Source organism: Silurus aristotelis (assembly GCF_946808225.1).
Source record: "Silurus aristotelis genome assembly, chromosome: 1".
NCBI classification, from domain to species: Eukaryota; Metazoa; Chordata; class Actinopteri; order Siluriformes; family Siluridae; genus Silurus; species Silurus aristotelis.
In genome coordinates this window covers 15842569-15867141 of record NC_139574.1, presented here as the reverse complement: position 1 = coordinate 15867141, position 24573 = coordinate 15842569, and the positions used below count along the sequence as shown (strand labels likewise).

The window sequence follows — 24573 nt, the reverse complement described above, 5'->3', positions numbered from 1 at the left end:
TGCTCATTGGGGTCCCACCCGCTCCTTTTCTCTCCATCAATCACAGATGATGAGGGTCCCTAAAGACCAAGCAGAGCCCAGCCTCTCTTCCTCCTCCTCCTGGTCAGAACAGTAATAGATTTCTATGGCAACGGTACACAGTTTCTCTCCTCCCCCTTCTGCTCAGGCGAGCAATCATTTGGGGCGCCTCCATGCTGCTCTGCCACCTAAGTGCTACTTTTTAATGAAGCTAGAAAATGCATGTTAGTTTGATAGTAGAAGATATGAGTTTGGTGTCAAATTATTACCAAGCATGACTGATGATATTTCATATATTATGGTAGTACTAATTATGGCTATAATATAAAAGACTTGTGCATGGCTTTATACAGAAATAAACATTCACATCCGAATTGATCATTGAGCGTCACACATCTGATTCACAATTCACTGTGGCCTCTTCTTTACCAGAAACAGGTGAAAAATCTGCTGTTTTCCTCAAAATATTGTAGAAAATTCTTAATTTATTCATTCTTCAATTCTTCAAAAGCAATGCATTTATATATTTTCTATTGCAAGGACATTGGATAAAATTATTCTTTAAGAGAAATGGGTTACAGACAGCACAGAGATAACTAACAGGAATTGTGTAAACATACAGTATATGGATAACTGACCATCGCACCCATGTGTTTTTTTTCCTACCCAAAATAAAAGCTCATAATTGTAAATATTTCATTATAATTTCAGTTCATTTGAACTATGTGGTCTAAACATAATCCATCTTGACACTTCCACTGTGCACAAAGCAAGATCTATGAAAAAAAAAAAGGTTTGCCAAGGTTGTTGCAGCAGAATTCTGGCCTGATCTCAGAGTCCGGACCTCAACCCCACTGAAAACCTTTGGGATGATCTGTGCTTGAACTAATCTTCCTGTAGCTGAGTGAGCACAAAATCGCCACACTAAAATCTAGTGGAATACAGAAGATTAGTATTATAAGAAGAGCAAATGAAGGTTGGTGTGATTGTGGTGTTCACGAACTTTTGGCCATATCTTGCAGTTTTTCACCCTTTTTAGGATTATGTAATCTATGTCAAGCATCTAAGCAAAGTTTTTTTTTGAAGATCTGACATCACTGTTGCTAGGCAGAAGCAGAAAGTGATCTTTTCTCCACTAATACACTCAATTTGCTGCTCATGCCTGGTTATACATCCACTACCCAGCTGATAAGTCCAGTCAGATCCTGTTTCATTCTTTTATTTCCCCTTTACATCCAATATATTGCATCAGGAAGCTCTTATATATCGCACAAAGTGTTTACACTACAATAAAGCTACACTGAACGTGAATGAAGACGGGAAAATGCAACTCGGCTCTCGGATAAGACCCCGCCCTGTGGTGACATCACTGTCCGTCTTTTTCCGGTCTATGTTCACTGGTGGTCCTGCATCTCAGGACGGTGTGCATCTCTCCTCTACACCGTGCATCACTACTGGACAACACATGATGCTGAAACGGTAAGGGGGTTTCTTCTGAAACTATGTGCAAGGATGGAGAAGGAAAGGGGGCAATTCCGTTTACAAAATCTTTAACAGGTAAAGCTGATCATATCTATTGATCTTTATTGTTCTTTTTATAAAGAGTCACCTTGTAAAGGTTATAAACAAAGCCAGACACTTTACAAAGGCCTAACCGGTTTGTAGAATAGCATGAAACCATTTGAATGCAAAATCACTGGTCTGTTTAACAAAACCACTCGACAATAGGCTCGTTCACGTTAGAGTATAATATAGCATGTATTATCCAAAATAATGCTAAGTAGTTCTAAAGAAAAACATATAATGTATGTCAGGCCAGGCTATTTATAATTCATTATTCAACCTGAATCTTATTTCCTGAATGGGGTGGGGGGTGGGTTTGACCAAGATGCTACAGTTGCCTGCTGAACAGTCTATTGTTTATGAAACCTAATGAAGATATGTTTGTAACCAAATAAGACACTACGTTACTTCATGTCATTAAGTCCATGCACAAAAAATAGTCTGTGATTCTCTAATGACTAGCTGTCGACTTAAACGACAAGGTTTGACATGAGTGCGATCATCAGCGTGTTTTTTTTTTTTTTTTCTCTCCTTAGAATATGCTTGTTATTTGCCGGAATTGTCATTGAGAGTCGTTATAGTGTTTGTTCTTATGGCTTAATAAGGTTTATGCTACATTAGTGAGCTTTATATGGGCGACACAGGGGGCTCAGTGCACACGGCGGCGTATCAGTCGCGGTGAATATTACAGATCGTTACAGATGTTTTTTTTCGTTTATTTCCACGGGCAGTTAACGGTAATGGACGATGGGCGACGTCTGATCCCTAGCACACGACGCCATGAATTCCGCCGCTGGCGGCGCTGCCGATCCGCGCCAGGCAGACAATAGTACCGTGAAGCAGCAACAGCAGCAGCAGCAGCAGCGCGCGCCCTCGCCGGCTAGATTTAAAGACGCTTCAGCGAAAACGCCCTCGAAAAGCGCTTCAGCCAAACCCGCTTCAGCCAAACAAGGCGGTAAGAACAGCCGGAGCAGTTCCCCTGTGGCCTCCAGCGCGGGGAAAGACAGACCGGCGACGAAAGGAGCAGCCGCTGTCCACCCAAGCGGTGCTGAAAGTCCCACCATCAGACGTTCGGAGAAGGCCAAGAAGATCGAGGAGCGCCATAGCTCTACGGAAGACGCGGACGACCCTCCTATAAAGGGTGACCGTGTAGTGTCCGATCAGCCGAGCTCTTCGAAATCGTCCCAAAGCAAAGCAAAGAATCAGAAAGCCAAAGACGGGGCCGGGAGCTACTCCAAACAAGGAGCTAACAACACAGTGGGATGCGGGCCTGGTTTCTGGAGAGAAGGGTGCCTACAGTCTGAGTTAATACAGTTCCACATGAACAAGAGCTTGAAGAAAGAAGGGGCCTTGCACGCCAAGGCGGCCAGCTCGCCGGGCAACGGCATGGAGCTCTCACCGGAGGCGCCCCTTAGGCCTAGCGACTCTCATGTCGAACGAGATTTACGAGATGAAATCGAGAGACTGAATGATGAGAACGATAATCTAAAGGTAGGTCTGGATGATCGCCACCAACCAGTAATGATGGCACACGGATAAAGATATAGCGTTGCTTTGGATGCAGGGGGGCTGTGATTGCTTGTGTTGTGTTTGTTGTGCTAAAGCATGAAATCGAAGAAATGCGGGTGGAAATGGAGGAGATGAGAGACACGTTTTACGAGGAAGACGCGTGCCAGTTGCAGGACATGCGGCGCGAGCTCGTGCGGGCCAATAAGAACTGCAGGATCCTCCAGTACCGCGTGCGGAAGGCGGAACGGAAGCGTTTGCGCTACGCAGAGACCGGGGAGATCGACGGGGAGTTAGTGCGGAGTCTAGAACAAGATTTAAAGGTACAGTGGTGATGACAGAGAGAATTAAACATACGATTGAATGATTATAAAAAAAATATACATTAGATTTTTTATTGTGAGCTGTTCATTGATGAGTATATCTTTTAATTTTTCATCTAAAAGTTAATCTAATCACAAATTAATTTAACCAGTTTCACCATTTCTTGTTTATATTTTATTAAAATATAAGCAATTATTATTTGTGTTGAGTATTGAGTGTTAAAATAATCAATAAATCAGTTCAATGTGTAAGGTGTTTTAGTCAGACTATTGGCAATGGGCATAAGTTAAAAATGTATAGATATAAAACAATAAATGAAATGAAACATGGTAGGGGATCATCCATACCATATTTATGCAACGTGGGGAATGGCATTCCACTGTATATACCAAAAACTAACCCAATATCAGAACTATTACATGTCATGATTTTACTATGTTTAATGGCATATATATATATATATATATATATATATACTGTATATAAACTTGAAATACATAAAAATATCTGTCTGGACATCTAAATGTCTCATCCAAATAATTTCATCCATTGAGACACTTAACTCCAAACCTTATTTTCCTGTATACAGGTGGCAAAGGATGTGTCAGTGAGACTGCATAATGAACTCGAAAATGTCGAAGAGAAAAGGGCAAAAACAGAGGAGGAGAATGAACGACTGAGGCAGAAGCTAATTGAAGTGGAGGTGACTAAGCAAGCTTTACAGCTTGAGCTAGAGAAAGCTAAAGAGGTGAGGAGATTAGCAACCCAAACTCAAAATAATACAAATGTACAGTTAAGTCAAAGAACCTAAATGTTTTTAGTATATACGTTAATTAGCACAGAATTAAGGTTTATCTCTCAAATGTTTAATCAATACTTTTATCAGGCATCTCTGAAACGAAGAGGCAAGGATGGACAGAAATCAGAAAGGAAGACTCCACAGACACCGACAGAGGTACAAACAAGGAAAATGTATTTAATGTTGAATGTTATAAGAACATGCAAATCATTTACTATAATTGGATCATTTGGATATAATTGGATCATCATTAAAGAACATTTTATAATAAATATTATTCAGGAAGCATTTTGGTTTAGGCAAAGATTTGTTTTCACTTTGGTCTTGAGCTTTATGATTATATGGCAAACTCGGGTGCTATTTATCACTTTATTACTTTATTACATCCCTTTAAATTTTTTATTCTTTCGCTGTTAACAAGGTTTACAGAAAAAGCTTTTTCACAAATTTTCCAAAGATTTTCAGTTTCAGTGGAAGTTTGAGTTTAAGTTTCAGTGAGGTTAAGTTTAGGGCTTCTACACCAACCTTGGCAAATCATGTTTTCCTGGAGCTTGCTTGGAACATGTTTGGACATCTTAGTTCTACTAAAGAGAAATGTTAATGCTATAGGCATATCACGTCATCCTGTACAATCATGAGCCTCATGTGGCCACACTTTGTGGCTAGATTTTTGGGATGAACCTATTGGTGTGATCATCTGGTGGTAAAAAAAAGATGTTAATTACAGAATAGGATTGGAGGAGCTGAGCTCTAATTTCAATGTTCAATGTGGCTTTTTGAAGTGAATAATTGAAAAAAAGGAAATATTGTCATATGCAGAGAATTTGTTTCTTTCAAAATGGTCTTTATAGGAGGAAAATGATGACCTAAAATGCCAGTTGTCCCTCATAAAAGAAGAAGCTGTGCTGATGAGAAAGAAGATGGCAAAGATTGACAAAGAGAAGGACCGATTGGAGCAGGAGCTACAAAAGTATCGCTCCTTCTATGGTGATGTTGACAGCCCTCTACCTAAGGGTGAGGCTGGTGGGCCTCCTACCACACGTGAGTCTGAGCTGAAGCTGCGTCTCCGCCTGGTAGAGGAGGAGGCCAACATCTTAGGCCGCAAGATTGTGGAGCTGGAGGTGGAGAACCGTGGATTGAAGGCAGAGCTTGATGACCTGCGAGGAGACGAGCTGGGAGGAGGCACAGCAGATCCCTCAACAAGGGAACAAAGTGAGGTGATATCCGAGATGCGTCAGCAACTGCAGCTGGTGGAGGATGAGGCTGAGTTTCTGCGCCGCAACCTGGCCGACATGGAAGAGCAAAACAAGAAGGTGACAGTGGAACTAAACAAGCTCAAGTATAAGGCAGGCTCACATGAGGGATCTCGTCATGGTGGTGCTGGAGTGGACGGGTCCAAAACTGAGGCTCTGCAGGAAGAGCTAAAAGCTGCTAGGCTACAGATTAATGAGCTTAGTGGAAAAGTGATGCAGCTGCAGTATGAAAATCGTATACTGCTGTCCAACATGCAGCGCTATGACCTGGCTTCACACTTAGGCATCCGGCCCAGCCCTCGAGACAGCGATGCTGAAAGCGATGGAGGCCGCAGAGAGAGTGATGATGACTCTTCACGTCTCCCGCCGCATCGCAAGCGCGAGGGCCCTGTTGGAGGAGAGAGTGACTCTGAGGAAGTACGCAATATTAGATGCCTCACTCCCACTCGATCTCTGTATTCTCCAGATAGCCGTTTTTTATCCCGAAGTCTCAAGGACCGGCAGCAGATGATTGATATACGCATGGAGGCCGAACGTCTGAGCCGGACCATCGACAGACTGATCGCTGATACAAGCACCATAATCGCAGAAGCACGAGTCTATGTGACAAACGGTGAGCTGTTCGGCCGAATGGATGAGGATGATGATGGAAGCCGGATACGTGAGCATGAGCTTCTGTATCGCATTAATGCGCAGATGAAAACCTTCAGGAAGGAGCTCCAAAGTTTTATTGATCGTTTAGATGTTCCAAAACCCGAAGATCGTGAAACCGAAGAGCCTCTCTCGGTATGTCTACACAAACACATTGTTTCAGAATAGCTTGTGTTTAACAATCACTATTACTTTATATTTCAGTGTAGCTTTTCTTGCACTTTTACAATTCATGCAATAAGTACGAGTAGATTTTAAAATTATGATAATGATGATGATTATGCAGAATTTTAACATGCTGTTTTCTCATATCTTATGACCTGATTCACACAAATACAATTTGACGATTAATGTTCGGTGTTTTTTTCTCACATTTGCTCTGTCTGTGCCTTATTTCATTGACCTCTTTGCTTTTCATTTCTCTTCCTGTCATCCAGATGTTTCAGCCCATCATTTTGCTTATCCTTATTCTTGTTTTATTCTCATCTCTGTCATATGCCACTATATTCAAATTGGTTTTTCTTTTCACCCTTTTCTTTGTTTTGTAAAACCCCTCCTTCTTTTTTAGCAGCCATACTGTTTTTGTTTGTTTGTTTGTTTGTTTTGTTGCAGTTTTCAATTGATTTTGGCATTGTCATTAAGGTTATACAAGGTACAGGAGGTTTTCCACCATTTTACTCATGGATTACAGTTTCTCAGCCAAATTCAACACAGTTTCAACCTGCAGTGACACCAGCTTTGCATCTTTACTTCAATCTATTCAGGTGGTAAGTGAAAAAATGTTCTACAAATTATCATTGTCAACAAATAGCATTGAGACAATAAGTAATATTATTATTTTTCTTACTTTAATTGATGTTAAATACATTAAATATAAGAAATACAGTGAGAAACATTATGAAATCTTTTCACTTTACAGCCGCCTCTGTTAGTAAATGTCTTTGGCAAGATACATGTATACATCATACCCTCTTATCTGGAGTAACTTATAGTGATCTTGTTTATACAAATGAACAGTTGATGGTAAGGTCCTTTCTCATAGGCTCAGCAGTGGTGACTTAGTGGAGCTGGGATTTAAACTCAACATTCTAATCAGATGTCCACCATTTTAACCAGTGAGCTACCACTTCCCCCAAAAATATTTAGTTATAGATCATTATAGATCATTAAGTACAGTTACCAAATATTTGTACTTCACTACTTCCTATCTCTGTTGTACAGTATTACATTATGAACTATATCCTTTTAAAGTATGTAACAGATGAAAAGTTCCATGATCACAGTGAAGAACTGTGGAAGACAAAGACAAAGTCTCTTTGTCGGGAGACAAAGGAAATTGCACAATTTAACTAACGCTTGAGCTACTTGGAATGGTCAAGCACAAAAAGCACAAACATGATTCCTGAGCGCAACCCACAGACTGCTCCAGTCGAGACTACAATTGCAAATGTATGTTGAGGTCAGATAAGATGACAATCTACCACTTTGGTCTTGCACACCATCTGCAGGTTTGGCACAGAAAAGGGGCTTGCATATAAGGAAAGGCATCCAGAACCACAGTAAAATATGGTGTTAGATTATCGATGCTATGTGTCTGTTTTGCGGTTGGTGGTCTGTTATGGAGATTGATGGCATCGGGTGCTGTTAAAACCCACAATCCCAGGAAATGAACACCTTTGTGAGCTGAAAAAATGAGCTGATTTCAAAAAGCTTAGTCCTCATGTGCAAACCCAAGAATATGAAAGAACTTTAAAATGTTCTTCATTAAACCCAGGTGAAGATTAAATAGAAATTATGGAGCTGATTTAAAGTGCAGGGGGAAAAAAAACACTATTTATCTAAATAGTAAAAAAAAAATTTGGAAAAAAAAGACTTTTTGGGGGTGGGGTTGTAGTAAGTTACAATGGAGATGTATTGTGAAGGAGGAGTGTGTGTGTTTCGAGACTGCCTCTGGAAACTGGCGTCATGGGCCCTTCTTAGCAGCTGTGTGGGAAAGAGATGCGCACAAACTCGCCAACTATTCATAGCGGAAAAATACGCTTTCCACAGATGCATCTGTTATGATCATTCAGCAGCGATCTCCAGCCTTTAAACCAGTGCAGAATGGCTTAAGGTAAGAAGACAACATCATGCTTTGTTTTCGAGAACTAAAGCTGTGCAGCCGTAAACAAAAAGTGACGACTGTAAAGAAAAAAAGAAAATAAAGCAAGGAAACAAACATGCATGTGTGGAATTCCAATATTACAGTCTTTACTGGTGTTTAACAATAGATCTATATATATTTATATATTTACTCTAATGATATTTACTCGTTTGGGTCAGGGAGGTGACTTGGGTAGCTACCGGGAGTAAATATAAACCCCAGACTCTTACATCAGGGTATGTTGTGCTTCTTCTAATCGGCATGCTAGAAGGAGAAGGGTGAAAACTAACACCAGAAGGTGGGCTAAGTAAAGGCAGTGGGAAATGCGCGCTAGTAAAAAGATGGATGTGGGTGTGTCGGTAGACTATGACAGCTTGACCCTGTCGCTCGCGCTGACATGGAAAGAGCAAATGCGCCCGGAGCGCGCGCGCACAGGAACATGGCAGGTTTGGGTTCCTCTCACACGATCAAATGATTGACTGCAGAGGCAGTATTTCCCTTCTCCAAAAGTCTCGTGTGCGGGATTAAAGTGGTTGAGAGAGATGTGGAATGCGCTCGGAAGCGGCTCAGGGTTTTACAGTGCAGCCGGAGGCGGTAGCTACATGTGTAAGGCGCACGGCTGGGAATTTGTGCCATGCTCCATGCTGGAGAGGGAAGTGAACAGGAAACGCAGCCGGAGTCCACCACGTGGAGTGACCTCTACTGCTTCTGTAGAACAGTTTACCGAGCAGTCCGGCTTTGGAGATCTGCAGAGCCAACACTTGCGACTCAGAAAGCGATTTGAGGAACTCAGGAAGCGACACGGTCAGGACAAAGACGCCTGGATGAAGGAGAAGGAAATACTTTTGAGAGAAGTGGCAGACGTGCAAGTAATTCGGGAATCGGTTGCAGTAGAGCAGCACGCTGTCTGATCTGCTGAATGCTTGTTTTAAGCTTTGTTGCTATTTGCAGGGCGGAGAGAACAGACGGATATTGCTGGATCTGAAGACGTTGTTGGAGGAAGTGCAGTCTGAGGTGAAAAAGGAAGAGAGTAAACGCAACGAACTTCAGTTGCAGTACACCAAGGACCAGGGCGCATGGGAGCTGGAAAGGGCAGAGCTGAAATGCAGAATTGCACAGGTTAGTGTTTGTGGGTTACATGTAAATCTGTAACGATTTTGTGGCTGAGAAGTCACAATGCCTCACTCAAGCATTCACCCCAGACTAAGTTCTGCCAAAACCCACCAGCATGCCAACAGTGGAGAGTTTATTATTTGACAGCAGCTCGAGATTTCAATATATCCCAGCATGATTTCCTGGGATTTATGCCCAATTATTATAATTTAATATGCTAATAATGCACACACTGAGCTTATAGGGGATTGCATAGCCTAGCATAGATTGTATGGCACACACTACCCCAAACAACACAAATATAATAAAAAAAATAACACTGGGATCACAAATCATCACAAATTTATGATGAGTCGACACTTAAATTATTGTCTACCTGGCTGGTCCATTCATTATAAGTGACTTTTTCAATGCAAGATCTTGAGATGTGTGTTCCCACACTTAAAAAAAAAAAAAAAACATTTTGAACTTAGCCTGGATTTATACTAAATGAAAGATGCAGGCAGTGATGCAATTGAAAATAAATACACTGTCTCTTCGTCTATGACACTGCATTTATTAAATCATCATCCCATATTGAACGGCTCCTTTCTCACAGAACTCTCCCTTTTGTTTCTGACACCCTTATAAAGACACAGTCCAGACGTGTATTTATCATCTGGAGTCAGAGCAGTTATAATCCCCTCTGGTGGTTTATGCATTACCCCTCGAGTGAGTCATTGCTATGTTCTCCTAATACAGTAGTGCAGAGTTCTCTTTAGGGTAGAGAAGATGGAGAGGAGTAACACTGTGGAATTCTGGAGGGGTGGATACACCTTAGCTAGGATGTCCTGGCATATCATTTGCATATTACTCTGAGTAGTCATATTGAGCTTGATTTGGAACGGTTTTGCAAACCTGCAGCCAAAATTCTTTAAAAGCTTATCTAAAAGCTTAGCTTTGTCATTTGTGGGAATAAAATATGCCAAATGTTGGTGTGATTCCTAACTTGAGTGTTTTATACAGCATCCAACAAAGTGTGTTTAAAGCAGGAGGGGGGGGGGTGATTTAATATGATTAAATACTGTTCAGAAACCACCTGATTAGCTAAGAACTGGTCAGCTGAAATTCCATAGCTTGATTGACTCATAGCTCTTTCTAAATCCCTCTACAATATTAAGGCAAATGAATGGAATTAAGGCTATATTCACTATATCTATGGAAAAAAACAACAACACCACACACACAAGAATGCATATATTTAAGTTTTAGCAAACTTAACCATAATCCACTTCATATAAAAACACCAGACATTCTACTATAGTGCAAGCGGTCCTTCAAATAGGACAAATTATTCCAAGCAGATAAAGAATGCATCTTTATGAAAACAGTTTTTAAGGTCTGGAATATTTAACAGGTTTTATCATTTCACCAGCCAATCATTTTATTTACAATACCACTGTTACACTTGCTGTCCCTAAGAAAATGTGAAAAACAGCAATTTGGTGGCATGCACTAAAGTATTGTTGGCATTGAGAATAGATTTTTAGGGAGGGGTCAAATGAAAGTATAAATGCTGTTTTCACCGTCTTCCACATCCTACCACAGCTTAGACTGTGGCCACTGAGGACGCCCCAGGTTTACCAAGCATTCATGGTTATGTTTTTGTCAGTATATTTATTTGCATATTTTTTTTAAATGGAGGTGGTGAACTCTGTGTGTCCCTGCAGCCCCACCCTTAGGAATGTGAGATGCTAAAGCATTGGTCTAGATGCCTATTTATAGAGGACTGCCTTGGTGACACTCCTACCCAGAGACAGAGCTTTAGTCACATAGCCACAGCAATAATTATACTTTATACTGAACTTTAAAGGAGCCGACTGTTTCCTTCAAGGCGGATCACATGGTAGAAGACGATCAGTGCAGTGTTTCACATGCTCTTGGTTTGTAAATACTCAGACCCAATCCACCTAGGGGAATGTACGCAACTGCGCTGTCCATATTTTTTAAACTTAGGGTTTGTAGTTTATACAGGCCATGGTTGAATTTGGTTTTGTTGTTTTGCAACGCTGTGCTATTTTTAGGCATTGTTTGTGTTTTGGGGCCAATGGTGGATTTACCAGGCAACTTAAAAAAAAAAAATAAAGGGATCCAAATGAAAAATGTGGAAAAAGGAAATAATGAGTAAAGGTACCGTATACTGATGAAGTGTTTTTTCTGTCACAAAGCATGAACTACTGAGAAGCAATAAAGACAAATTACCATTTATTAAAAGCTATTTGTTTAATGATGCTTAGGAAATTCCTCACTGCAATAATAATAATAAAAAAAAAACCTTCAACAATCACCAGCTTTTATAAAGAACAAGTACTGCATAACATTTAGGATTTCTGGGTGAACAAAGTGTTGGAAAGAGAGAGAGACAGGATTCTTCAACAGAATGAAGGGTTTCCATTTTAGGAGCAGGTCAAATGTATATATAAAGCACGTCATAGAACCAGGCCCCTTTAAACATCTGCCATGGACACATGCTTAGGATAAATAGTACTACAAGAGACACAGCCACATATTTCCATGGTATTTGTGTAAGTTTAGAATTAAATTCGAAATAGCCCATTTATGACAACAGTGTAGGTTTTGTACATTTCTAAAGTATATCGTTTCAGCCTTTATGCTGTGAATATTATTATAATATCCAATAAATGCATATTTGTAACTATTTACTAGGCTGGGTTTATCTGTTGATCTACAATTGATTTATGCATATATAATGAAAAGCTGTAGAAAATTATTAAAAGCGAAGATTTCTGTGTGTAAAGAACAATTGGTTTATTCTAACCTTGGAGAGATAGAGCAATGTCTTTAAACAGTTTATGTCTGTTTACTGAAAAAGGCCTTAATGGTATAGCCCTTTTTACTAGATCTTCACTAGATTTCTGGCCTGATTACAATGAGCAATTTTATTAAATGATGTACATAATACCATTATGACCTAAAAGGCCCTTAATACAGGTCATTTTTGATTAAAAACAGAGTAAAATTTATTGGTGCTTTCCATCAAATCACAGAAATCCTGAAGGACTTAAAATACATCAAGGACCGACCACAATTCTTCCGTGCCACCCTGGTGCTTTGCCACTATTTATTTTTATTGCCAGCTCAAGGACAAAGAACTGGGTGTAAATTTACGCCTGTCTTTCCTCCTAGCATGTGGAATGTGTTCTGGTATTAACAATAGTGTTGGAGTAAAATGTAATTGGCTGCTTGGTATTCAAACACATTTATGGGTTTTGTAAATGTGGTAAAAAAAAAAAAAAAGGAAGGCACACCAACATTTTTTTTTATCAAAAGTCACTATCCAAAGTCAGCTGAACTGCCAAACATCCACTCCAGATCATGCTTCTGCCATGGCACCTAACAACCACTGGGAAAGGAAACATGAGACTTCAAAAGGCCACAGCATTTTTCTTTAAATGCATTCAGTTGGAGAAAATCCTGCAAGCTGTAAACCGAATCTTTGCAGGTACATATGTCCTGGGTGTACACATTACTTTTGAAGTGGAAATAAATGTCATGTCATAAACAGATCATAAGTGCTATCATGACCTGGTGGCCTTTTCATGGCATATGGAATCTTTCAGCACCTATACACTCGTGTATTCCAAAGCTTAATGATAGGTCTTTAGTGAGGTGGGTGTAAGGACATATTTTACAGTATTATATCCAATGGGCATGTCAGCTAGCCACCCAGACTCTTCCTGTTCTCCTAAACCCCCTCTACTTCCTCTGTCCTTTATTCTTTTTTTTTTGTAAAAATCCTCTGCATGCCATTATTTTCCTGTGGCCCTCATCATGTGTCTGACTCTCTTTTGCACGCTCTCTCTCTCTCTCTCTCTCTCTCTCTCTCTCTCTCTCTCTCTCTCTCTCTCTCTCTCTCTCTCTCTAGTTGGAGGCCAAAAGAACAGTGAGTAGTGAGACTGGGGACACAGTAAGGAGGGAAAGAGAGGAAGAGCGGAGGCTTTTGGCAGACACCCATACTGCAGCAATGGACCTGCGCTGCCGGCTGGAGCACAGCGAGAGAGACTGGGTGAGGGAGAAATCCGAGCTTTTGGAGCGATTTGACTTGGAGAGGAAGGAGTGGGAGAGTCAGCTCAGGGACATGCAGCACAAGATTGAGGAGGTGAGTCTACAGATGAAAACCAAGCCAAGGAGACAAGTTACCATGTCCCAAAGGTCTTCAAAATAATACAGACCGGGATCAGTTCCTATTTATTTTCCTAGGCTAGTAATTACATGCCTTATTGCAGAGCTTAAAACAGGATGCTTAAAGTGAAAGTAGTATATCTAAGGATTTTGTGCGCCAAAGCTTTTGTCAAATGATTAAAAATGCAATCAAGTGATCCATTAGAGAGAACATGAAATTGTAGCCTTTGAGCAAAAAAGTTATAGATACATAAAACATAAGAAACGCTAGTTATTACCAGGAGGCTGTTTCGCAACTTATTTTTATCTTTGTTATTTCTCAGACTTATCATACTTAGTAAACAAGCTCTTCCGCAGTCAGGAGCTTTTAGTGGGTGGTAATAATAATGGGGAGGGTGTTGAATTACAGAACCACAGGGGGGGATCTAAGGAATGCATTTACATTTAATACACTTTGAAGAAGAGATTATTCATTTTAATGAAATAAAAGAGCTGGGTTGGGAGCTAAACCAGCAGAAAAATCTGCTTTGGATAAAATGGAAGTCTTTTGGCCTCTTAAATACAAAATTAAAGCCAACAAAGGAACGAATGAATAGTAAAACAGTAATTTAATATTGTTTATTGAAGTGGCAATCCTGAGGTATTGTTAAGCCTTCAAGTGAATTTACTGCATGTCATTTCAGCTGTACAAAGAAGTGAAGGCTCATCGACAGGAAGGTGCTTTTGGACCAAACAGCGGTGCACAAACCACTGCCATAAGGTTTAGTACACATTCTGGCAGCACTCTATCCACTCTGACTGACTCCTCAGAGGTCCACAGCAGCAGTTACTCTGAGCCTCTTAACCTGCGCAGGCATAACAGCACTGACTCCAGTCATAATGGCAATGAACCCAATGCCCAGCACTATATCGTTCAAAGCGAGCGATCAAAGCAGAGCGGCTCCAGGAAGTATGAGAATGTCGAACTCGAGGCCATTAACACCACAGACATAGAAGATATGCTTCATAGGTGTCTTGTAAACAAGCCTTCTTCTGATGAAGGAACGGGGCGAGGGTTTCAGAATATGGACTTCAACTGTGCAAATGATAAAAAGAAGAGCACAATGGCTCTTAATGCTGTGAGTTTTCTTGAATTAAAAATGGGTAATAATTAGATTATTTGGTTAAAATTCTATAAGTAATTTGCTCATATTTTATTATTCCTTCTCACCCGGATAAAATATATATCATCTGCCATAGGCTCTTAAAGAAATAGCCAGAGTTAGTGAGGAGCTTTGCAGCTACCAGGATGAAATTAGGAAGAAGTCTGCTGTCAAAAGGTAATATCACTAGTAATTCTACACACTTTAGAAATGTTCCAGACACATTCCTGGTTAATTATATGTATTTTCTGTGTTTATTACTACAGAAGCCAGACTGAGTCAATGTTCTTTGCAGGAGATGTTGAGATGTTGGAACCAGATGACACAGACTTAAATGAGTGGTGCAAAGATCTTCATTCCCTGGAGAAGCAGAAAGAGATTAACTGGGACGACGTTAAAAATAATTCAACCAAGGCTGAAAGCGACACTAAACTACCTGTGAAGAGAAGAGATGTCCCTCCTATTCCATTCAGAAGCACATCTTGGTACATTAAGAGTCCCTCGGCTACAGACACACCGTCTAGTGCCCCTGAGCCACTGGTGCGCAAAACATGTCGAAGTCCTTGTATTCACAGGAAATGCAACAGCCCCTCTATCGTGCGAAGATTTGAGGCAATGCTACAAGAAAACGAGGGAAAGATTCTGACAGACTCTGGGATTGTGCCTGGCCCAATGCCTCAAGATTCCAAGTGCAATATCATATGCTGCCAGAGCCGGTGGTCCTGTGATGGAAGCAGGTTTGGCAGCAGCAAGTCATCCACATATGTGCCTATCCAAAAATGTCTTTCAGAAGTTAACATAATATCTGCTGAGGCCGAGTGCAGCCAGAACCAAATAGATGCAGACAGTAAACAAAACTTGAACGAAGGACTTCATCTCATGCACTCAACACTCAAAGGTGTGGCTGCTGACTTCCTGACGCCTACAGACATAACCTCTCCTTCCATCAACACCTCTGTCCCACAGAGAAATGAAATGCTAGAACGGAAAACAGCTGAGTTTAACCGCATCCTTTTTCAGGCAGGCATGGGTTTTAAGTGTGATCTGGACAATATCTCCAAAGATGTGCACTATACATGTGACAGTACCACTAAGGACAATCTCGCAAACGTGCCACCGGATCTTACTACACAGTATTCCATTAACAAGTATGAACATGTTGCTCCTCAAGTATTGACAAAGGATTCTGGTTCTGGCCCCTCAACTCCACAACAGGATGTTAAAGTCAAAAAGGTAACATCTGGTCTATCAGATAATTTAACAGTGAAACACAAGGACTCCAACTTTACAGGCCTGCTATCGCATACAGAAGTCAACCGACCGTCCATCTCTCAGTTTAATAAAAGCTTGAGAACCATTCAATCAGATTTAGATTTGAGCCCATCAGAGCTAAAACACCCAACTGAAAAGTTCAATAAAGTGAATTCTCCCACTTTAAGTCAGCATCCAGTTCAAACAAAACCTAAAAAGCTTGAACGTACAAAACAGGACATGCCTAATACAAGGTCCAGAGTTTTAGATGAAAATCCTTGGAAACCTTCAACTCTGGCTGCCTACCCTCGACCACTGGAGTCCCGGTCCAATTACGGGGCAATAGAACGAATTTTGAGGAGTTATGAAAATATGGGCCATTCCCAGCAAGACAAGCAATCACAGTCTAATCCAGAAAGGGATGTGGACCTAACAGAGCTCTTGAATTTGCTCGAGATCCAGCACCAGTCTAGATCCAGTGAAAGAGTCATGCACACTCCTCACCATCAATCTGTAGCTCACAAAGAAGCACGTGCAACAGCGAAGGTCAGTATGCAACCTTAAAGACAAAAACATGACAAACACTGTTCACTGGAATCTGCTCAGAAAGGACATCCAAGTGCAATTAGATCATTTGATGAAAAAGGTACACGAGTGACAAATTTAAGGAAAATACAACAAACAGTCTTAGGCCCCCATGAGCCACCAAAACTAGATTAAATAAGCCTCTGAAACTATAGCGTAAAAATGCACACTATTCTTTCAAAAGACATTCTCCCAGGTGGTGTCTTGATGATAGTGTTGGAGAGTACTAAATCAGTAGTCCAAAATTCCCCCATAACGTAGGTGTTTATTTGGGTTGGGTCTGGTGAGCTTGAAAGCCATAGCAGATGATTTCCATAATTTTTTTACTCATTAAACTGCTGACTAGGACATCCTGGAATAAAAATGTCCTAATTCTTTCCTGATTTTCATCTAGTAGGATAAAGATAATCAGTCAGAATAACTTTAAGAATAATAAAGGAAGCCACACCACTCAAGCAAAATGACTGAAAGCTTTAAAAAGAATTTCAAAAAGAACTTATCTGTATGAGCCACGAGCATAGTAGCTGTGAACATTCATGTATACTTAATCAAACAAAAGTCCTTTGCTCACCGAATTATTTTCCTGGAAACAAATAAAAAGAAATAAAGGTATTTTTATTATTACATTACTCTATTTTTTATTCTGCTATGTGAGGATTATGCATGTGGAAACATTTTGAAACGTGCCAGAAAAGAAAACATTCTGTTTCCTCAAATCCTTAAAATAAAATAAAAAACAATTGAAATTCTTGATGCTGAGGTCCATTAGAAAATATTTCCAGATTGTATAATGCAAAAGCACAGAGCTATTAATTTCTGGTCTGTTCAGATGAGTACACAGCACTTTGCTACAAAGATAAGGTATGTTAAGCCTTTAAAATCTAAAGACTAGTAGCACAACATTTGGCTCATCTGTTAAGTTTTAAATCCAAACCTTTAATCTTTGTCCCAGTTGGAAACTGTCTTTAGACAGAAGGAAAGGCTTGTGGTGCAATTACTAAACTATCTACATGTGGCCACCAGAGCTCTCTGCACATATGTCTGTTAAAGATTACTTTACAAACTAATGGAAAATAAACCATTATAAAGAGACTAGGATTAAATTTGTTGTTTATCTTGGCTTATCTTTGTAATCGGGTTATGGTCAGGAATGCCGGAACATCAGGCTCCTGGAGGTTGATAAAGGCATAAAGACATTGACATTACCGTTTGAGCTTTGTGAAAACAAAGTGATATTTTAAAATGTTTGTCTCTACAGCAAAGCAAAGAATCAACAGTCACCGCCAAGAAAAGTTTCTCTCGACCAGCTTGTCCTGCTAAAAGACGTCTGCCCTCACGATGGGCTAATCGCTCTTCGTCCACCTCATCAACATCCTCAACGTCTCCCTCACCAACAATGCAGCCCACCGTCTCCAGCTCACAGAATACGTTCACCTACTCTGCATTTCACACAGAGACAGTCATCATGTAAAAACATGAAACCAAACGTGTCGAATCAAAGTTAAACACATGCTGAGACGACATCTTCAAAGTTTCTGTGTTTCTTCCTGATTACCTTTGTATATACCAATTCTTAATCCAATCCAAGTTTTTTAATACAGCCCTACTTATTGTTCCATTGTATTAATCATGTTCTGTATTCTCAGCATAGGAAATACATTATATAGCCAAATGTTTTTCCTGACCATTACACCCATATATGGTTCTTCCTGTTGCCACACAAGGTGGAAGTATGCAGTTGTACCGAATGTACAACTGCATACATTGATAAGTTTCTCTTCACTGGAATTAAGAGGCACAAACGTGGTTCGGCCTGACAGTAATCCTGTTAATAAAGCCATGAAGACATGGTTTGGCAAGGTTTGTGTGGCTTGCACAAGGCTTTGCCATCAACCACTCTGAACGCTTATGGGATGAATAGATGTGTGGGATGTACCCCAGACCTCCCTGCCTTACGCCGCTCCCTGAGCTCATCAGTGCTAGTTTGGCTGACTAGTTACAAATTTCCCGCCATGTTTTAAAATCATATGGAAAGTCTGAAAATATGGGATGTAAATCTGAAATGGGATGTTTAACAAGCATATTTAGGTGTGATGGTCAGGTGGTGACAGAATTTTTGGACATACAATGTATATGCATATTTGTCTCGCCGGTTGAGTTCTTAATTTATATCAAGGCTGCGTTAAGAATCCAACAGATCGATTTCTGTGTAACTGCCATGATATTCCTCCCTATGCGTTTAGGTGCCTCCGATTTTTTATCATGTTTTAAAATGCTGATTATTTCAAAAGAATCATTTGTTACATTTTCTTTGGCTCTCGTTAAAATGGTTGAATTGTATGAATAAGACATGTATTATAAACTCACTCTATCTACTTACCTGACGTGAAACATATCATTAAACTATAACCTTTACAACTTCTCTGTCAGAGTAATTATTTTAAATAAAATTAGCTTTTTTTTAAGGCAAGACAACTCCAATACAACACAACAACTTTCTTTTGTTGTTCTTGGACATTTTAGTATGAGTGTTACGGCTGATAGAACCATGTTTACACTTCTCACTCCACAGTGAGGCTTGTAATTAACACCCAGAAGACAACTTTAGTATATCGTCAGTCTGTCTGGAGATTAATGGCCAAGAGTAAATAAGTTCCAAGCACAAGCTAACAGACACCTTACCCTGGGCAGTAATGTGGTCCCCTCTGACAAAAATAGCAGGTGTGACACTGTTTTGGTGCCCGAAATCCTATCCCAATGGAGATATAAATAATTTGTCCCTTTCCTGTAGTGGAGACATACACGATTTCCTCTTTCCGCATGGCACGTTGGGAGAATCTCATGCCAAGTCAGAATTAATACTGACGTACCAGAGAGAATCTTGAAAATATCAGTAATCCAGTAAAAACCTGTACATAAATTAGTTGACTTAAAGGATAAATATTGACCCTCCATACCAGATATTCGTAAAGTAGAGTCTGTGAAGCACTTTTTCTTTTTTTTTCTTTTTTTTACATTAACAGAAATCACAGTTTAAAATCCAAACTGTTATATTTATTATCAACAACTTAGATTTATCAGCTGGTATTACTGGTCAATTGAAATGAATGGTTTTAAAAGCAAACTTCATTGAGACAAAAACAAGTAGTCCTATCAAGAATGTTCACTTGGACCTAATGTGTGCTGATGGCAGAAAGCTCTGGGATAAAAATCTCTAGGGGTCTAATAAACAGCCTAAATACACATTGACTTGGCTGATGTGCCATTTACGTTGTGAGGAATTTATTTTTCAAAGATGGTAATTTCAAGTTTATTAGAGGGACTGCGCATGTAGGACGTTTTGGAGACAAGTTGAGGTAATTGAGATGGTTTGGACATGCGCAGAGTAGGGACATGGGGTATATCTGGGGTAATATTTTTAACATTAAACATTAATACTGAAGACATCCAAACTATATACGAACTCATATGGAATTATGTAGCAAACAAAAATGTTACGATTCCTCCACCTTTTGCATTGATGACAGCTTTGCACACTCTTGACATTCTCTCAGTCAATCCCATGAGGTAGTGAACTGGAACGATTTTCCAACAAACTTGAGAAGTTCTCAAAGATGTTAAGTGCTTGTTGGCTGCTTTTCCTTCCCTCATCTTTTTGACCAAATAGCTTACATTACCTAGATGTGTTTTGGGGTTTATTGTCCAGCTGGAAAACAAATTATAGGCCCACTTAGTGCAAGTCAGTCATCAAAGCTAAACTGTAGGCACTTGGACAATCTAAAATCTATTCTGGGTTGTGTTTAGTTTACTACATAATTTCATGCCTTTTCTTTCATTGTTTGAATGTCTTCAGTATTAATAGACGGTGTTGAAAATAAGAAAAACTAAGAAAAATCACTGAAGGTGGTGTGAGTGGTACTGTATGTGTAAATCTGATTCTGTCTGCCCAGGGCCTCACCTGGTCGTGGCCTTACTGCAACTCAAAGTCGAAATTATGCAAAATAAAATAAAAAAATTAACTGAACTGCCAGGTAAAATGGCCTGCCTGGTCTAGGTGTTCTGGACTAGTCAGGAAAAAGCAGGGAAAATGCGAACTACCTGGACTTGTTCATCTTGTAACTATCTCCTGTAACAGCATAAACAACAACAAAATACCCCAATCGTGGTTAATTTACCAACAAAGTAGACTGTGTGGTGTTAGTTCCCTTTATTCACAATGTTTGCATAATATTTTATGCCACGCATTTTAAAAACCTCAATTACAAATTGTATTACTCTAAAAATACAATAACGACTATGTAATTGACTGACTTTAAAAAAGGAACTACATGTCGGCATTTAGGTTCCGAGGGGTTGCTTTAGAAGTGACACCTCAGCTGGAGTACCGCTGCAGGTTCGTGAACCAACAACAACTTGTCTTTTAGCGACATTTGTGTAAAAGATTTTAAGGATCTGTTTCTAATACTGACGTTTTAATTGTACATTAAATTGAATTAATTTAATATTTAGAAAGATTGCGAAGTGGGTTTTTTTTACTAAGTGTAACTTGAAACATAACTCAACCTTGCACTTTACCTACTTTTGAAAATAGGATGTACAGGAAATTGGCTAAATCTTCACATCAGAAAGTGTCTTGAATTAAATTAAAGATGAGGAAAACATCCCCTGTTTCTGTCGTGTGGTCTCAGGTTTATTGTAAAGAATGTACAACAGTATATTGTCTCAGCCGAATGAGTCGTGATCATTCACTGACTTGCACATATTTCGATTTTTACCAAATTATTATTCCTTACACATCCACATCCTTACAGCTCGTTATGTCTTTCATAAGGTTGGGTACATTTGGGTTAAGATAAAAAAAAAATGTGCAGGATCTTTAGATGTCCAGGTCTAAAGTAGAGAAACCCTGCTGTAGATGTTCTCTGTGATGGTCCTGAGAAACAATCCATAAAGTGCTTATTATAATTAATGTCTTTTTGATAAAAACATGTATTTATAATGATTAGTAAAGTCAAATTACATTCTGTAGGCTGTGGCTGTCACTGAAATACCTGTACAGAAGAAAAACAGTTTCCTGTGACAACTCAAGCTCTTTAAGCAAGATTAACAAAATAAATGTACACATGATGTAATTACTGTCATCATTCAGAACAAGAAGGATCTTTACATATCTAGCCTGCAAATCTAAAAAGCTCCTTCTCTCGCTTCAGTGTACGATATGCAAAAGTAATATGTTGTACACTTATTTTATTATGCAATCCTTTATTGTTAATATCCACAGCTTATACATGTTGCATTGCAGTCTGTTATATTTTTCAGTTAAATTGTGTACGTGACTTTGGTTTCCATCTACCTGCAGAAAGAGTAAAATGGCTTTGTGCGGTGTTGGTCGTCCTTTACTCCAGAAAACACACCGTGCTTTGGGATGTTTTTCAAAGAATAGGCAGACATTCAGCTATAAAGCCAATGGCTTTCAGGAGGAGGATATTCGAAAGAAGCTTCAACTGTTTCCAGGGGGATCCATAGAGCTTCAGAAACAAGAATCAGGCATTGCAGTGATGACGGTCAATAATCCAGCACGGATGAATGCCTTCTCAGGTGCATAATGTGGCATGACTTCAAAAAGTGGCCTTTTCATTAAAATGATTTAATGTTTAGACATGCTGTCTGTTTGTTCAGGCAGCATGATGGTTGAACTGGAAGAACGTGTGTGTGAGCTGGAGTCTTGGACAGAAGGGAAAGGTCTCATTGTGCGAGGGGCTGCTGGAATGTTCTGCTCTGGAGCCGACCTAAATGCAGTCAGAGCAATATCAAACCCACAGGTCTTCGTTATTCAATATCTAAAAATCATCATTTACAGAATCCCATGATAGATTGTTCAGTCGTTCCATGGTATTAAAGTATTTGGTTGATAATGTTTATTTGGAGCATTGATATTTTTATTACTGCTAAAACATCACTTTAAAGATTCACTTATCCAAGGTTTCAATTTCCCCAGTGTAGAAGTTCCACATTTAGATGTAGATCCAGATGTAGAATTTTAGATTTTTGACATTGTTGCAGATAATGGATTTCGTTTTCTCTGCCAAAGCAGTCATCAGACCAAAAACTTGGTTTATGAATCAATACTAAATAAAAGAAATTTTCCTTTTTTTTGTTTTTCACTCCCAGGATGGCATGAGGATGTGTATGTTCATGCAGACAACTCTTACACGACTCCTCAGGTTGGCTTATTTTACTTTTCAGGTACTATTCATTGTAATATATCTTAACTTGAATGTAATATATCTAAGCTTCCATGTATCCGTTAGTATAGATTGCCCCTCATCTCTGTAGCTCTGGTTGAAGGAAAGGCGCTGGGTGGAGGTGCAGAACTCACTACTGCCTGCGACTTCAGGTAAATTGATTACAGTGTGCCAGTCAGCACTTTACCTTAGAGATGATATTTGTTTAAAAACCTGTGCTTCTGCTAACAGGTTGATGACATCTGATGCTGTGATCCAGTTTGTCCATAAACACATGGGATTGGTGCCTGGATGGGGTGGAGCTGCAAGGCTGGTCCGAATCATTGGCAGTCAAAATGCCTTAAAATTGCTGGCTGGTGCGAAGAAAGTTGATCCGAACATTGGAAAACAGATTGGACTTGTTGATGACGTGTTGACTGTTGATGAAGGAAGCTCTTTGGTGGGCACAGAGCGATGGCTGAGCCAGTTTACAAAGGGCTCAGCTCCTGTAATCAGGGCTATTAAGAAAGTGGTGTTATCTGGTAAAGAGCTCTCCCTGGATGAAGCTCTCACAACTGAAAGACATGTATTCGGAACAGTATGGGGTGGACCAGCCAATCTCGAGGCTCTGGAACTTAAAACAAAACACAAGTGAGAGGGAAAAAAACAATTTAAACACTAAATTCATCATCTTGGGGAAAGAAAGGAACAATCTCGTGATCTTAACATAACGTTTTTATTGCATTAATGATGCTGCTCTTATGCCGAACACAGAAAAATTAAGTACTGATCACGAGGAAACAATATTTGTCAAGATCACGAGATAATTAAGTCGTGATCATGACAAAACAACTTTTGTTATGTCGAGATCACAAGAAAAAAAGAGAAAGGAAAAAACAAACAATGCATGGCCTGTTAGTACTTCCGTAGTTTACAGCACGTACGTATACTTCTAGAGTTTGTTTTAAATAAAGAAATTCCTAATTCAAAACTGACTTTATTTATGCAAGGTACTTTTGTTTATTTAGTACATCTCTTGTTCTTTCTATTGCACACTTGTGAGAATTAAACAGAATAAACCGCTGAATATGATACAAGTTTGGAAGTGTGAATGTTCACCTCAGGCCCTCTTTACACTCTCTGTGTGAAATGATGAGCTCCTCCTACAGGCGAGACAGTCAAACTACAGGACAACAAATATATTAAAGTACAATATCTGCAAGAAGGTATTAATTTTTTTAAATAATTGAGGTTAATTAATATCGGATTATAAATGGGCTAAAGAAAGACCTCAAGGGTTTTGCAAAGAGAAATACTTTAATGAATTACCTTTGCGCTGGTTTCACATTTAACACAAATTAAACTTGTCACACACATTTTCACATTAATATAATTTTCAATATAATTGCTGCAAACGAAAAGCCTTGCTTATTAAAACAATTTACAACGCAACTAAGCAACTAAACATTAAACTAAACAAAAAATACATTTGGTGAGGTTTATATTCTTTAGTTCATCCACGCGGGCCAGTGGCGCAATGGATAACGCGTCTGACTACGGATCAGAAGATTCTAGGTTCGACTCCTGGCTGGCTCGGTTACTTTTTAAATTTAATTTTTCATGCTAAAACTATTACTAATGTTAAAATAAACACTTTCCCACAATATCTGCATCATTAAAACATATATTATGTATATATTTGTTTGTAAAATAGTGTAATGGGCAATATACACAATATGGCACTATATGACCTTCTCACCCCTAAGTACATGTTGAATATTCCTTTCCAAATTTTGCCCCATTACCTGTTAAATAGTTA

General features: G+C 39.4%; 2 protein-coding genes across 8 annotated transcripts; both read left to right on the top strand.

Moving 5' to 3' along the window:
* The first annotated feature begins 1375 nt into the window (after positions 1-1375).
* Positions 1376-18948, top strand: LOC310739379 (microtubule cross-linking factor 3-like). 7 transcript variants are annotated; one of them, XM_083565309.1, is made up of 13 exons: positions 1376-1497; positions 2313-3072; positions 3186-3410; positions 4001-4159; positions 4298-4366; positions 5062-6249; positions 6757-6881; positions 9209-9376; positions 13296-13529; positions 14236-14670; positions 14792-14871; positions 14990-16491; positions 17789-18948. In XM_083565309.1, exons 2-8 carry the CDS (start codon positions 2362-2364, stop codon positions 9240-9242), a joined length of 2511 nt encoding a protein of 836 aa, XP_083421435.1. In that variant the 5' UTR covers positions 1376-1497; positions 2313-2361; the 3' UTR covers positions 9243-9376; positions 13296-13529; positions 14236-14670; positions 14792-14871; positions 14990-16491; positions 17789-18948. The 7 variants fall into 7 exon arrangements, with proteins under 7 accessions (XP_083421435.1, XP_083421434.1, XP_083421436.1 ...); XM_083565308.1 differs by having other exon boundaries at positions 14961-16491; XM_083565306.1 differs by lacking the exons at positions 1376-1497; positions 2313-3072 and having other exon boundaries at positions 6552-6881; positions 14961-16491.
* Positions 18949-20852: 1904 nt separating this feature from the next.
* echdc1 (enoyl CoA hydratase domain containing 1) lies at positions 20853-23465 on the top strand. Its single transcript, XM_083557627.1, has 6 exons — positions 20853-20923; positions 21890-22128; positions 22210-22352; positions 22702-22754; positions 22847-22927; positions 23007-23465. Exons 1-6 carry the CDS (start codon positions 20859-20861, stop codon positions 23407-23409), a joined length of 984 nt encoding a protein of 327 aa, XP_083413753.1. The 5' UTR covers positions 20853-20858; the 3' UTR covers positions 23410-23465.
* The last annotated feature ends 1108 nt before the right edge of the window (positions 23466-24573 follow it).